The 16286-nt window shown below is 44.3% G+C and overlaps 2 protein-coding genes across 3 annotated transcripts; both read right to left on the bottom strand.

The window, feature by feature from the left end:
* Positions 1-479: 479 nt before the first annotated feature.
* LOC308144737 (uncharacterized protein) lies at positions 480-8945 on the bottom strand. Of its 2 annotated transcripts, XM_080515923.1 has the most exons (13): positions 8733-8945; positions 8456-8524; positions 6141-6165; positions 3733-3819; positions 3506-3645; positions 3290-3409; positions 3147-3183; positions 1707-2580; positions 1513-1624; positions 1367-1432; positions 1167-1268; positions 856-1066; positions 480-750 (listed from the first exon to the last, which is right to left on the bottom strand). In XM_080515923.1, the coding sequence occupies exons 1-13, from the start codon at positions 8784-8786 to the stop codon at positions 527-529; spliced, it is 2121 nt and encodes a 706-aa protein (XP_080372049.1). In that variant the 5' UTR covers positions 8787-8945; the 3' UTR covers positions 480-526. The 2 variants fall into 2 exon arrangements, with proteins under 2 accessions (XP_080372049.1, XP_080372050.1); XM_080515924.1 differs by lacking the exon at positions 6141-6165 and having other exon boundaries at positions 8733-8783.
* Positions 8946-9215: 270 nt separating this feature from the next.
* Positions 9216-15987, bottom strand: LOC308144575 (regulation of nuclear pre-mRNA domain-containing protein 1A-like). Its single transcript, XM_080515717.1, has 7 exons — positions 15625-15987; positions 13245-13374; positions 12922-13028; positions 12678-12772; positions 12412-12538; positions 11265-11440; positions 9216-10108 (listed from the first exon to the last, which is right to left on the bottom strand). Exons 1-7 carry the CDS (start codon positions 15773-15775, stop codon positions 10010-10012), a joined length of 885 nt encoding a protein of 294 aa, XP_080371843.1. The 5' UTR covers positions 15776-15987; the 3' UTR covers positions 9216-10009.
* Between the last annotated feature and the right edge of the window lie 299 nt (positions 15988-16286).

Here is a 16286-nt window from a genome sequence, read left to right on the forward strand (position 1 = left end):
CAAACCCATTATGTTCACGATGGACAGTTTATGCATTTTTAAGATATTCATGTTGTAATTTAAATCCCAACTGATGTGAATATCCTATATCACTCATACACTACATTTATTGACGTAGCTGCAGTACTCGGTTAATAAGCTGATTTCAGGTGAGGGCAGAGTGAAAGGTTCCCCAAATCTAAAATAATACAACTCTTTCAGCTGAGGTTTGATTTAAGGTATCTGGAGATTTTGATTTCAGTAAAGAAGCATTTAAAGCCGACACAAACAAAAGAATAGAACATTTCTCATAACAAATGCCTTCAACATTTAGTCAACAACGAAATTGCATAATTTAAGGAATCCAGACATTTCAATTTCAATAAAGCATTTTAATGATGACAAAACATAAAAATTGAACATTTCACAAAACGCTTACAAATGTCAACAGTCAACAACTTAAAAAAAAAAAAAAAAAAAAAAAAAAAAAACAGCCATCTTTGATATTTTCAGAACAATTTCCTTTATATCACAAAAGTCAGGACAGTTATTTTTTTGACACAAGTTCCAGGAGGGTGGAGGCAATTTTATCCAGGCTGTTAGAGTGCCGGGGCCCCCTGTTCATCCTGGATCCTTGTTCCATGGGGAGCGAGGGGTCATAAAACTCCTTGACGGCAGGCTGGTAGTCATGGGAGCGCAGAGGTTCTTGAAACCTTTCAGGATAATAGGGAGGCTCATCGAAATGGCTGCTGTGTGCCGCCTCAAACATTCCTGGAAGACAGACGGTGGGAGAATTGGAATAACTTGCATATACAACTAATGTTCATCACCTCGTTGTTTTGCAATTCAATGTGAATTTCAACTGAAGTGTGATACCTCCATAACGGCCTCTGTTTGAGTGCATGGGTCTTGCATGTAGAGGGGGAGGATATTCTTGATGCTGCGGCTCACGTCTGTCACGCATCGGTTCACGATGGTCTCTATCCTGTCTTGGGCTTCTCTCGTACAGACTTTGTCGAGGCAGCTGAGGCTCCGGCTTTGGGTCGCTGTAATTTCTGAAGACTTCAGGTCGGTTGGGGCTGTTCAGCTACATCGACAGAAAAGAAAAGCGGTGGTGTTGAACATAACGGCTGTGCAGAGCGACGAAGGGCCAGTTAATTGTAACGCTTGGTCGAGAAGAGTCGTACCGTTTCTTGCTCCATTTTCTTCGACTTGAATTCCTTCAGAAGGCCACAAAGTTTGTTCTTCAGGAAGTCGGCCTGTTCTGCATTCTCGATTTCAATGTTTTTCTGCTCAGACAAAGAGACGAGAACGAAACATGCCAAAACTTTTAGTGAGTGAAACATGCTGGCGTGCTCGTGACAAATCCTCAGGGATGTGATCTCACCAGCACATCGAAGACACCGTCTGAGCTAGAGCCTCTTCTTTGGTAGCCTTCAGTATAATGTGGATCCTAACAGCACAAGTTGGAGACAATTTAGAAACAAAAGAAATGTTGCAATCAGAATTGTTGCAGGGTGATTTCAGCGTCACCTCTGTTCCACTGTGCTGGTCTGAATACTGCATCCCACTGCCTTCACGTCTTAATGGTGCACCGGGTTTGCCGCCGAACTGTGGATCAGGACGTCCACCGTCAGCAGTGAACCTGAAATTAGAGAATAAATGAGTGGGGGGAAAAAATGGCTAAACACAAAACTGGCGCATGTATTTGCTTTCTGGAGACTCACATCTGTTTTGTCATTTGCAGTTCCTCTGGAGTGGCGTCCGAGAAGCGGCTTTTTCTCTTTCTTTTCCCGAAGCTCTCACCGGTGGCACCGGTCAGGAAGCGCCGGAATGGCTCGGGGATGTCAGAAATGGCCCGGGTAACTCCCACCTGTCTCTGAGACGGAGAAGCCGCTGCTGCTCCGTCGAGGCGAGTGTAGTCGTTGTCCTCTTCTCTGCTTTGTGGTCTTTTTTCATGGTGATAATCTCTGATAAAACTACCTTCTTGCTTGCTGTTCATAGACGGAGGAAAGCTGCTCCTCTTGGCCTCTGGCTCACAAAAATCCTGCACATTTTCTCTGTACATCCCGTCGTGTCCACCAGGCTCCTGCTCTCTGGACCATTGATGTTTTTCACCTTCGGGCTTGTAGTTCAGGGAGGGAATCTGCCCACGGCCGCGTTCCTCAGAATAAAACTCATTGGGAGCCCCTCTTTCTGGGTAGGATCTTTCATAAGGGGTTTCTTTCTCTGGGTAGTAGTCTCCACGTTGAGCCTGGCCACAGGGCATCTTCTCCCTAAAATCCTGCATGGGGGCCCGGTCACCTGGCTCGAACGGAGGCCGCCCCAGTGGCTCGTTGCCAAATTCATACTGAGCGCGATGATCAGGACCGACGAAGTGGTCTCTGTACATCTGCGTGTCCTCCCACTGGCGCGGTCTGCCTCTGGTCATGTATGGGTCCTCCGGCTGGAATCCAGGTTTACTCTGCGGCTCTGAAGGGTACGTCCTCTGATTCGGAGACTTGTACTGGTAGTCATTCAGTTCTGGCCGAAGCGGTGCCACTTGTCCGTGTGGAATCTGTTCAATCGGCCGGTCCCAGTTCTGCCTTTGCCTCGGGGAAACTATAAATGAAAAGCAAACACAACAAGACAATATTGAAAGAAAAGCATTTTCCCCCATATGGCTTTGATGCATTTTATTAGATTCTCTGACAGGTTGGATGCCGGTGAAGCACTTCAGTCCTCAAAAATTGTTTTTACATTTTAGGAGGAAACTGGTTCTTTATGTCTCTGCAATTCTAAAAACTTCTTGCGATATGTTTTGGTGGACACTGACTCATCAGTCATGTTATTTCGGTGCACAGACACAGCAGACTCCGGCTAAAACATTTGATTAATGCTTCAACAAATTCTGCTCAGGATGTAAACACTCCCACTGAGTGATTTCGGTGACTATATCCACATCGGCACTGTGGTGCGGCGCTCCACACTCCTCAGTTACGAGGTATAGAAGATAGTTTCCGCTTTTATTTTTTTAATGATGCCACCAAAACATGTCAAAATGCCATGAGTGTTGAAAAATAAATGACCAAAGATTTAACTTCTCAATGACATTCAAATGTTCTATAAGATGCACCAGTATATTGATTTAAATTCCTCTTGATTTTATTCATCCAGAGTGATCGTACCACTTGAGTTGCCCGAATTCCCCATTTTCGGCATAGGCTGAAACACACGACAACAAATAACGCATAGTGTTATCTTTTCAAGCATATGATACACATAATTGATTGATGACATATTGAAAAGCTGGAGAGAATTCTTTCCCCACCACTGGAATTCCTCGTCCATTCTGCCGTTCTATTATTTCTGCCTTGGCTCGTATGACCCTTCCGCCTTGGGTCATGGTGAGCTGTGCATCCCAGGTCACCAAGTCCGGTCGGGCCGTTTCCTACATCAACACACACACGGGTAACATTGTTTCATCATTTTCATAACTTGGGAAAACTTAATTTTTTTTCTCCCTCAGTAATCATCTGTACATTACCACATATTTCTGCCGGTGTTTCCGTCCGATCACGTGATGGACCATTTCTGGGAGGAATGCAGTCATCATGCACAGATTGCAAACGTACTTTGGCCCCGCTTGGAAGTCGTCAGAAGGTATTTCTTTCAGAAAGCCCAAGCCTGTGAGATACAAGAAGAAACGAGTTAAATGGGTTGACGTGAACACAAAGTTAGTAAGAGCTTTAAAGCATTATGGACGATATTCACCGATGATGGGCTCATCCAGCTTCAGGTAGTCCACATAGTGTGAAATATCCCGAAATCTGGGCAAGGTTGGACGTCCGACCAGAAGTCCTGGAAAAAAAAACGTCAAACAGTGGAAATTAGCAAGAGAAAATGATACAAAGAAGTTTTTTTTTTTAATCAACCAGTGCATAATCCAATCTATGTTTTCTTTCTAGTTATATTTATTTACACTCTACCAACACCTTTCTAACCACACTTTCTGTTTATCTTGTCCGGATCCTTGTGATCTTGACAGAAATAGTTGGTAAAAAGAAATAAACTGCCTCATTATGTAGTCATGATACCCCACACGTAAAAGCCAAGTGGTGTGAGGGAGTCATTGGTTATGGCCGATGTATTGCAGTTGAAAAATAAAAAAAATCTTAATTTCAAGCTATGTTATTTCTTTTTTAAATACATGATTTCCAGTATTACACTTTGACATTGTTGGTCCTGTTTCGGCGTACTTACATCAAAAGAGGGGATGCAGTCTGGGGTACTACAAGACACTGTGTCGCGCAATGTGATATCGTGGTAAATGATAATCAGGAAAAACCTGACATGGGAGAAGAGAGCCTTGTCCTCCTGGGACTTCCAACTTTCAGCACAGATCTCATTTTCCACAGATCATTGACTTACTTACTTCATCATAAGCAACTGAAAAAATCTTCATAGCGTCCCAAAAAAATCTTTAGAGTCCTCACACACCAAAATGTTTTTACTCTCAGGAAGGCGCATGCCACAACACACACACACACACAAACAAGTCACTGATCAGCATGGAAAGAAGAAAAACGCCTGTCCAGAGCGCAGTGAACCCAAATCTGCACAATTATTGTTTCTGCCTCTTGATGACCATCATTTGCAGGCAATAAGACCTGAGCTCCGCTTTTCTGTTTGGAGTTCACCTCCCAACAGAAGGTCGACTGAAACAAAATGACACACTTTCCAGTTGTCTGAGGCCCCGGGGGGCCGGGGGGGGGGGCCGCTCATCGTTCGCCACAACACCGACGGCTGCGATGCAGAGGGGTTCATTTGCATCTTTAATCACTACATGGCTGCACCCGAGCGTTCCTGCAACGGAATAATAAAATGCCTGCCGCGGTAGCACATGCAGCACACACCTGCTAGATCTGAGAGCCGAATTCGGTGGAAGTGACAAGACATTTGAATGACAGGTGAGTCAATGGTAATGAGAAGTTGAGAATGTGTTTTTTGATATTTTTTTTTGGGTGGGGAAGGTGTGAGAGCTAGCAGGCTGCAGCTGTCACTTGAAGCATGACACTTGAAATGTACAGGAGTACTGCGCAAAAAAAAAAAAAGAGTGTGAGATTTCTCACAGCTTAAGCTCATACCTCAAAAATATATTTGAGTATATCACGTGTGCTCAAAAGAGACCACACAAGGCATGAAGGCCAAATATAAAAGCAGTCGCTGGCTCCTCACTTGAAAGTGTGAAGTCTCCAGACGGCTGTGAAAGCAAGTCGTTTTGGAGCCGCGTCACGTCAACAATCCGTCAAGTGCGAGTCTGAAAACCTGAAAGCCTGTATCTGTACGTGGTACTGAGCGCTCTCTGCCTCGCGGCGAGAATCCAGGTTGGGTTTTCTGTGAGAACGTTCTATGTTCTCCCCGTGTGTGCAGGTTTACCGCCAGTTCCTCCCACAGTTCAAAAACTGGACATGTTCGATCGGCTCCGGCGCCCAGCTGACGACTGGGTAAAAAAAAAAAAAAAAAAGGGGAAAACGAATGGACGATTCCCTTTGAAACGGGAATCGAAACATGTGCCACCCAGCTGCAACGGCCTCTTCTCCACCTCGGGTTCTCGATTTTACCGGCATCCGCGGTCAGCAGGGAAGTGAAAGTATAACGGAGTGCAACGAGGGTTTGGATTTCCAATGCTGGACTCAAAAGTTGTAACCCTGTTTTCGCCCCCACATCCCAGTGAGGTTCGTCACAATCCAGCCTCCTTACCACGAGGGAGAAACACAGATCTCAGTACTTTTAATATACTTGTGGCCTTTCGGTTTAAATGCAGGGTGTAAAACTACTGTCAGGTACTGTGATCTGACCTGTGGAAGTGTAAATTAATTGGGTTATTGTGCATTAAGAAGCCTCCAGCTTCAGCTACACTGTTTAAATTATTCCAATGTTTTCAACCAGAAGAGCATCAGTGAGTGATCTATTCAAATTTCTTTTTGAGTGATTACTAAAGCCACATTGTTTCTACTAATAATAACAGATCTAGAATACAGTTCTGTCCATTATCACAATAAGGAATGATTACGACAATGACCTTGAAGTGTCACTGAATATATACAAGGCCGTGACAGAAAAAGAAAAAAGAAAAAAAAACAGGACAATGCACGTTGTTGAAGTTGAGGTCTACTTACCCTGAGCATGTAAGGAATCCTCTTTCTGCCAAGAATAAAAAAAAAAAAAAAAGCAATAAATGTAAGTCAATTAGTGTCTTGGGTGAACAGGACAGTTCCTCTGCTGCTGCTGCAAAAAATAAAAGTCAAAATGAAAGTAAACATCCGTTTACTGAACACATGTTTAACCAAAACCACAGCTCACATGAGGTGCAGTACAGATACATTTCTCACCCGTCTTCTTGGTGCAAGTGCATTTAAAAAGAAACAAAGAAAGTGACAAACTGACTTTGTCTTGCAGATGTCTGTTTCAAACAAGCAGCATAAATTAATTCCTTTCTCACTGTAAAGATTTGCTAACAGTTCCACCTCTGTGGCGTCACTGTATTCAGGTGTTCTGGGGGGGGGGCAGGACTCTCATGCTTGTGTACCGACCTGCAGGGAATATCAATTTGGCAATGAGGTCTTTGCCAAACGACGACGGTCCACCTGTACGGGGACTTAATGCATCCAGCACACAGAGACGAGGTTGACGAGTGCAAGAAGGCTTTTGCTCCCATCTGGTCCTACTAGTTGTGTTCGTTTAAAGTTTTCCAAGCCCGGCAGTCAAGAGGTTGCACTTTGTGAAAGCAACGGGTCAGGCATTGAACCAAGACACGAACCTTCGGAACCGATGGCGCTTGGTCCGATATTACTGCATGTAAAACATCCATGAAAGTCATGCGGCAGCAACGGCAGCGTCTCAACATCACAGCACAAGATTTGCAAGAATCTCACTGGGTGCTGCAAAATAATAATAATAAAAAAAAAAAAAAAGAGTGCAGAGTTTGCACGTTCTCCCTGTATGTGGGTTATCTCCCACAGTCCAAAAGATGGATGGATGAATGGTTTCCATAGAAACGGGAATCAATAGAAGTGCCGAGCCAGCAGGAAGGACCTCCTCCAGGACATACATTTCCTGCACGCTTGGACGATTGTGACTGCGCCGCCTCTGACATACTTAGGAACCCACCAATGTTTATGGATCTATGCGCCGAGCTTCCATGTTGTTCCTGTGTGTGCATGGATTTACTCCGGCTTCCTCCCACAGGTCCAAGACGTCCGACTGTTCACACGTTGGGTCGTCCGTTTGGACATGTCAGCGACCGGCCAGCACAGCCAGCACAAGGAAATGCTGTTGACATCCCATCATGTTCCACACAGAGATCTGTCGAAGGTGTACCTTGACTTCAAAAGCACTGTAAACCCTACGGAAGAGCCCGGAGGCGTGAAAATATCCACGCCGAACACCAGAGAGATGTTTTCACGTGCAGAGAAGACCTCACACAGCACGGCGTTCCAGAAGAGACACCAAAACTCCCAAAGCATTTTTTTTTTTCCTCTCGCCACAATTAAGTCATTTGAGCAAATGACCCAACTTGAGTCAAATTATTCTGCTGTTCTTGTACAAATAACCAGGATCTTCTGGTTGTTGGGGAAAAAGAAAGTGACTTCAAAACAATTGGGACGGAAACAAGTTAACCGAAGTCATCCACATATGACAACCGAATAATTCCATAATTTACTGATCCACTGCACGTCTTCTCAACCAACTGGTTTTCATGATGTCCCAAAGCTTTGGAAACAGATTTCTATTTGACGGTGATTCTTCACGCTCAAACAGTTTGAGCAACTTCTTCCAGCTGTACTTGCATACTTTGCTGGGATCCACACGCTTTTTGTTGAGTTGCCATTGCAGTGATTGTACGTATTGCCGCAGGTTTCACTTGCTGGCAGGAACTGAACGTAATTCTTCAGGTTGTGATTCAATCTCATTTACTGAACGCAAACGTGAGCAGATTTTGATGTTTGCTCAAGAAGAGGATACTTTTTTCCATCACTTTTTCAAGCTCAACTCTGAAACCCTTCCCTTTGACCATCACTGATGTGGTACTTACTTCTTCTTGCACCTGTGGAGTTCTGTTGCTACAGGATATGAGAGATAAGTGAGTGGAGTAAAATCTTTACTCTCCAGCAGTGGATGCTTTTGCACTGTTAGTATGATTGGTCTGATTCATAATACTACTGTAAGACCAAATATCTGTCATCAAAAAGGAAGATATACAGTGAATATGTAACACTGATTTGTAGTTGACCAAAGCTTTTAATTCTAAAATATACAACTTAATAAGTTCTTAATATATATATACGACCTTTCAGGTATGAAAAGAACATCAAAGCAATGCTTTTATGGCCTACTTCTATGTGAATATTGAAAAACACTAGAAGCTGACACTGATATTCCAGGTTTTAAGTGTTTTGTTTGCTGCTTCGTCCCCAGCAGTTGCATCGTGTACCTTTAAGTGTCCTGCTGTGGTCACATGTATCTTGTACAGGGTCTCACCCCGGATGGATTTCTCACAGATCTGATAAGAGAGATAAATCAGTTAGTTCACAGTTATAACACACATATCAACACATGTATATATCAACACGAACCACATCCATACAAATGGTTCAAATGGTTAAAGGAAATTGGGTTGTTTCAGATATCCGGGAGCCATTGTAATATGTGCTTTAATCAACAGTGAGAGCAATGCTTCATCCTCACAAAGAAGCCGTTTGTCATCTTACCTTGCATTCAATGAATTGCACCTCCACGTCGTACGGAGTTTCAAAATGATCCATGATTAAATCAGAGTGGTTCGAAGCTAAATTAGCCTAAACGCTAATGTCCGTTGCTCATCTGTTTACATCAGCCGCCGGCCAGCAATTCCCGCGGTGTTAAACGTACTGTGGCTGAGAAAATATATTTTCTGTGCTTTTAAATATTATTTAGAAGTGGGGTTTTTTCTTGTTTTTTTTTTAAATCAGCTTTAAACGTCTGCGTGGTTGTGCTGAAAGTCGACGCGACTTCCTGTTTCGTGCCTGTCCAGCTGTGAAACTGCAGCGCGACCACACGGCTGGGAGGTGTAATAACAAGAGCGTTTCCACGAGGCGCTTTTTACCGCCATCTACCGGTCAGATCGATTCACTACAACAAAAAATCAACACATCTGCAGCAGGAAAGATGTTTGCCTTTCAGGTTTATTTATGTCTAAAAAGCATTTGCTTCACATTTACAAAAAAAGCACTTTTTTGGTAAAGTCTGGCTCTGGAAACTGGGGCACTTCTTAAGCTGTGAGAGGCATCTGCACAACAATCAACTGATTTAGAGATAAAGCAGTGATGCACCACAGTAAACAAGACAACGCACTCCCTCACACATCGTTTTCCAGTACACAGGTGGCTTCAGACACACTGGTATTTTTTTTTTCTTTTCTGAGCAACCACTTCACGGTCATGTTGAATAACGGATACAAATCATAAGCGTTTATGAGAAGGAGCAGGTATTGCTCCACCATATTTACATGCAAACTGTAATATCTACACATGGATCATGTTTTTACACACCAGTGGACCTTCTGGGGATGATATTAATACATGTTTTAAAGAACATGGCGTCCTGCTCAGCTTCCAGGTGAATGATTTCAGCATGAAACAAATGCATTTCCCAAAACCAGAAAAAGAAAAGCTGTGATAGTAATGCAAAATACTGCAAACTGTTATGCAGGATCACACTCTGGTGCATTATCCGGAGTCACTATAAATACAAAAATATTCCACCAGCTCCATTCATACCACTTTGAAGTGGTAAAAGTTAGATTATAGGATGCATGGGAGTGTGTGTCTCGAGGTCAGAAATTCAAATTTACAGTGTTTTACTTTAACAAATGAAAGGATGAGCATCCGGACCAAAAAAAAAAAAAAAAGAAGTATTTTTTTTTTATAAAAAATGAAGATAAATAACATGATGAAGAGTGTGGGGACAGAGAGACATGAGATGTTTCCGTAGCAGGAGAGCCAAGACTTCAGTTTGAAGAGTTGTAGAGTCTCCCTGGAAGATTGCCAAGACGTGATCGCAGTTCTTTCCGGACCTGGGTCACCCTCCCCAGCTTACGCTTGTATTCCTAAAAACAAATGCCACAGGAAAGGCTCGTCAAAGATTGTGCAGCCTGACGGAGAAAACGTGAATGAACAGCCCAGAGAGCAAAGATGGGGAAACAAGTTCTTCAGAAACGTACACACAATGTAAACGGAAGATCAAACTGGTTAGAAAAAAACTTTGTCTGTGGTACGCCGAGTCATGTCAAAGTGAAGTTTGCAATTCTGATCAAACACCTTCATTTGTTTTGTTTTTTTTTGCTGTTATTTATACTTTTCATGAGATGTTGCGAGGGCCAAGACATTTAAAGTTGTGCATCACTGTCTATTTGATTTTGATCGCCTTTCTCAGCTTGTGCTGCTTCATGCCATGAATTCTGTTTCCTCCTGAGAAAATATGTATAAAGCGGTAAGAGTTTATTGCCTGTCTCGTGCAGACAACAGCACAAAGTGATAAAACGTGAGGGGCTGAATAATGTGTGGAGTGTGACCACCAAGTGTTAGGAGGCGGACAAACGAAAGCCCGTCAAAAATCATATTTCGACTTCTTCATCCTAAATAGAAATTTGTTAGTTAAATATCTGAATTTGCAGTATTGTGCTTGTGTTCAATGCATGTAAGACCCTCTCAGCCAATTCTACATAATCACTCAGATTTCAGAAGTTATTTTTTTTGTCCTTCAAGCTAAATTCATCATTAAATAAGTCACCTTGTGTAGCGCATCTTCACCACACGGAGGTGAAAGTGTTAAAAGCGAAAGTATAAGAAATCACAAAATCATTTCCAGTTTTTTATTTTCAGGGTGGTTTTTATTACAAACGCCTTGGAGGGACTGAAGACAAAGTGAGAGGCCGTCTATGCTCCGGGTTTCCTGTGGACGAAGGCTGCACAGATAACGTCAACAAAAACAAAAAGCATTCCCCCTGAGAGAACAACAGCCTGGCAACATCCGACTCAACTCGTTTTGGGAGATACTTACCTGATGAGCGGGGAAATACTGTGCAAACCGAGCTAAATTAAGAACGGGATGATGGGAATCCTGACATGGGCCGCGACATTCTCATGCACTTTCTGGATTCTAAGTCCAGCTGTTCTGACTGCACGCAAAAATATATTGGAAAATGCAAATGACGACTTTTTAGCATTTGACAGGGGGAGAAAAAAAAAAAGTTAATTACGCACTTCTAGTTTCTGCTCGTTCTGGGCCAAGCCGTCCTTCTGGCTCTGCAGGAAGACGGTTAGCGTGCGCATGAGCTGCCTCCGGTCGTCGATCTCGGCCGCCAGGCGGCCGCTGTAGTCCGCCAGCAGCATGCAGGCCTCCTCCACCAGCCGCGAGAGCCGCTCCCCCGATTCCTTATCTGAGGCGCGGAGAGCAGAAACACAAGAGCGGGACGCCGCGCTTAAATCCAGCCGCCGCTCAGCCGGCAGTCGACGGGCTCGAGGTGGATTCTACCCTCTGTTAGACAGAACTTTGATCCTATAGTTCATGAACCAACTTCTTCTAAAAGTTAAAAGTTCTCCGGTCAGCCACACTTTGCTTTCTGAGAATAGAAAAAGGCAGGAAGCTGTGAGGAAAAACACTAAAAATAACGTTTATTTGGCAGAGATATCAAGAGATAACTGAACTAAAAAAACTAGACGCGAGATGAAAAGCTGTGAAGATTCATTTTTCCATTTCACGGGGAGGCTTAGAGGTGAAGACGGGTTCGCTCTGCTTTTATGGGCAAACTTCCTCCAGAACCTTTTCTGTCGCCTTCTTGTCGTCAGTTTAAATATACGGAGCAGACTGAGCATTTGTTTTACTTCTGAACTTGTTCGTTGTATACTTTCGCAAGAAGGTAAATACTTTTGTCGCCTCTTGATGTAAAGTAGGTCACAGTCGCGAGGAGATAAAAGGTTTTACTGTTTGACGACCGGTCGGTACCTGAGCAACGATTCTCTTTGTTTATAAACGTGTTACTCTGGTTGGAATAAAAACATTCCATCCTTTTAATAAAAAACGTGAAAAGATTATTCAAGATGTATAAAATTTCTTTAAGAAAATTAATGGACTGGCCTGAACGCTTTGCTCAACGAAAACAATAAATTCTATCAAGAATATCATTTTAAAACATATTTAAAATAAATATTCAAACAAGTATGATTAGTCCATGTATTCTCAACCTACTGATTAAGGAAAAGCATTGGGATTATTTATATCTCAGCTTTCACTTTAAGATGTTCAATAGGACTTAGTGTGCTGCTGAATGTTTAGAAAAACAAGTGAATGTCACCTAGTTGTGAGTGTGTGTGTGTGTGTGTGTCGCCCACTTGGCGTCCAGCCACTGACCTGTGATCCTGTGCAGCAGCGACGAGTCCTGCACCTCGGCGGGAAGGGAGGAGATGCGCTGCCGCAGCACCGAGTCGCTGGATGCGGCGTTCTCCAGCTCCTGCAGAGCTCGAATCAACTCTGCTGTCTGAGGGAGAGCGTGCAGGAGGGCAGGAGGGCAAAGGGGGGGGGGGGGGGGGGGGGGGCATGGAGAGGTGGACATTCAAATACTGCAGCGACGAGTAAAAAGCGGCAACAAATCAAGAGAGCCGGATGAAAGTTGAGACCTGCGGCGGCTCGGACGGGGAGCTCTGTGAGGCAAAGCCCTCGTCGTCTGGTTGGATCTCCTCGTACGATCTCTTCTTGGCCTTTTTCTCTCCGTCTGGAACGACGGCGGAAACAAACACAAACACAAACACTCGTTTAAAAAAAGAAAAAAGAAAACTATTTAAAAAGCAGAGGACGATTCGTAGATTCGGCCGCACTGCTTCGACGTTGTCGTCCGGCACGCTGGCGGCAGCTTTAACTTACAGAGGACGTGCGAGAGCTGATCCAGCAGGTTGTTTTCGTAAACGCCCCTCTCCTGCCAGATGGACAAAACCCGGCCCAGTTGCTTCTTGCAGCCCTCCTCGCCGTCTCTGAACAGACACAAACACAGACGGCGGGTCTGACGGCTCCGTCCGACAAAGGCGTGCATCTCAAGAAAGACGTCTAATATATTCGTTTGCACGGATCCAAAAGTGAACTGTAACTTTCAAGTATTTCTTAAAGCAGACAGTTATTTTATTTCCGATTTGAACGGTGCATTTAGCAAACGATCGACAAAACTGGGAGAAAAGAAAAGGAAGACTGACCTGTATACGTGTTTAAATGCATCGACGATGACCGGCGCAAAGTCCTGGGTGAACTCGGGTCCTTTCCTCTTGCTGTTCTGAATGACGTCGTTGGCCAAGTACAGGAAGGTCAGCTTGCGCGACACCTGAGCTGCACACGTTTCAACATAAAAATAGACACACTGGAGGTCATTTGATGACGATTTTACAAGGTCCAAACACAAGCAGAGGAATGGCAGGCTTCGACGTAGACGAGTGTGCTGATCGGTCGACGGCGATTCGCTTCGTCGGCAGTTTTATCGATTGCGAGCAACTTTTTAGCGGCGGAGAAGCCGCCGTCTCTTCTAATGAACTCTTTGGCATAAATGTCGTTGTTGTTGTTGGACAGGCCGGAGCCAAAGCTGCGGGATTGAGCTCGAGAGAGTTTGGTCGCTGTCCCCGCTGCTCACAACTCTCCCTTCATTCCCCAGGCACGGTCCCAAAATACCCCCTCCACTTGAGATATCATTAGGTTGTTGATGAGCGCTCCGAGGGGAAGGGCGCTCGTAATAGCGACGGCTGCAGACAAACCCCACATTAGGACCGCAAGAAAATATTGTTCTGAAAGAAAACTGTTCAAACTGAGTTATAAACTCTAGAAAGAATCAAGAGATCGTGTTCACTGTGAACTCTTCATCGCGACCTTAATTTAACTGGAGTTTCTAAAGACACTGTTCGTGTGTCACACATATTACATTGCCACTACTATATTACTAAATATTACATGGCGCATTCTGTTCCACTTCCTGAATCTTGGATCTTAATTCGTATAAACCTGGACTGACTGCAGGGATGAATGAAAAAAAGAGATCATATAAACACATCATCCTCTTTGGTTGTAAACATCCTCTGTCAGGATGAGTCATCAAAAAAATAATAAACCACACGCAACCCCAAATGTGTAGTGACAATGCATGAATGAATGCAAATAAAATCAAGGGATTTTGAAAGGGAATAAGGTTATTGTACAGCAGAAGGTTATACAAGATGAGCCAATAATAATAAAAAGGTGTGTAGTTGGGAAAATAATCATATCAATGCTCATCTAATCCTAAATATTCAGGCTATGAGGCATATTTTGATTGTATTCAAGGTACTAATATGTACAGATGCAATAAAAAAAATACATGAAGGCAAAGCCCCAGGGGGGAGCATGCCCCCCCCCCCTTCCAGACTGTCCCTGGGTCTGGGTCTCCCTCGGTGCAGGCGGCAGACTTGGAGAGGTGTTAATGTTCAATTTGTGTTCAGGTCAGTTGGATGTGGGGTATTTCGTTTGTGAATCCAGCTCCTTTCTGATTGGCGTCGTCGTTTTTTGTGTCCAGTTTATCTTCCGTCGTCGTTTGAGGAATTGCAAACACCTCTTTTGTTGTTCTGTTTTTCACACATTTCTTTTGGTGCCAGAGTTCAGTGCCAGTTTAGGTAGGAGTCTGCTCCTAACCAGGATGTCTTGTTGGGTTTTTGTTTTTTTAGGTAGGCCAATATGATTTTGTATTCGCCTAATGTGAGGTATTTTTCTTGGGTGGCTTCAAAGTTTTATTTGATCCTGCGGTTTACATTGACACTTAATTGTATGAGTATGTTGTTATCAGTGGGATAGGTGTTGTTCGGTCCCTTTGTTCTGCTTCCAGAAAGGTGTGTCTGGTCTGTCTCGGGAAGCTTTGTGAATGTCCACTCTTTCTCAGTGCTGTAAATAGGATTTTAAGTCGCCGCTTCAAAGTCCGTAGTTTGGCTGCAGATGCTGTGAAACCTCAGGAGTTGAGATCAGGGTTATTGGGAGGACGCAGACAAGGGTCAATCGTAAGGGTCAGGCTAGGGACGTAAGTGTCCCTCCATTGTGCAGCACTTCAGATGCAAGAAATGGTTCTGATCCTGCAGAGCTCGGTGTTAGAACACAAACATTGGTCGATCGTGCAGCACGAAGGGTTCAAGTTAGATCGAGGGTTAGTTTGCAAGCACTGGTGGACTGAGAAGCGCCAGGAGCAAGGGTTCGGCAGTGCTTTCCAAAGGATTCCTTATATGCGCAGTGCGATCGGTAGATTGCGCAAATCGTCACAAAAGCGCTTTACAAGTGTGCTTTTAGATGCATTCGATTCAATGTACATAAAGAGCAGCAGATCGAACTCAAGTATGAGGAAACATTACAGGTTTCCATTACAGAAACATTCATTGCAGTAATGTGAGCACATGTTCCACCCCTCATTATTCTGATGATAACACATCTAAGATAGATGCAACCCAGCTTTGTCGCCATAACTGCTGGTTATTCGGGGACAAAGCTGTGGGGTCTTTAAACTGAGGACCTTGCCAGTGAGCTTAGCATTAGCCGCCGGGGCGCGAGCGAGCTTTTATAACGCAAACTCACCTTTCTTCAGTTCGCTGAACCAAACCCCGACAATGGTCTTGGAGTGTTTCCTGTGGTGGATGAGCCACAGCGACAGCGTCTGCACACTTTGCTGGGAGTTGCTGAGCTCGGACAGTTTCTTTTCCAGAGCCGCCTCGGAGAACGCCGACATCTCGGCGAAGGTTGGGAGTCGAAGCGGCGGCGGCAGCGGCGGCGGCGGCGGCACTGGGAGAAGCGGCTCGGGGCTTCCTCCCAGATGTGTCGTCCACAACACGTCAACTGCACGCTCCGGGAACTTCAGCCATCAAGTTTCAGTGTTCCACGCCGCCTCCGGTGCGGTAAAGCCTGGATATTTAAGTCAAGCAACTGCGTGCTGTCCGGGGTCTCTGCTTGTTTGTTTGCAGCGAAGCGGAGCAGCCTGCGGGCTTCCGTAGTTATGGTGCGTTCAAGTTAGTCGGAAATTATAAACCTGAAATGCACGCCGTGGCTGACAGGATTTGTAAGTCGCATCTCAGGGTTTTGTTTTTGTTCTTTTGTGGTTATTTGCACTGGATTCTTTTCACCCAGAGAATTGACTTCAACGCATGATCTCTACTCCGCAAAGGTCCGATCTTATGCTTTTATTTATAAACCACGCAGACCTCTCAGGTCAAACCAGCTTTCTGTTTCCAGAGTCATAAATA

Source organism: Blennius ocellaris, assembly GCF_963422515.1.
Source record: "Blennius ocellaris genome assembly, chromosome: 20".
In the NCBI taxonomy this organism is placed as follows: Eukaryota; Metazoa; Chordata; class Actinopteri; order Blenniiformes; family Blenniidae; genus Blennius; species Blennius ocellaris.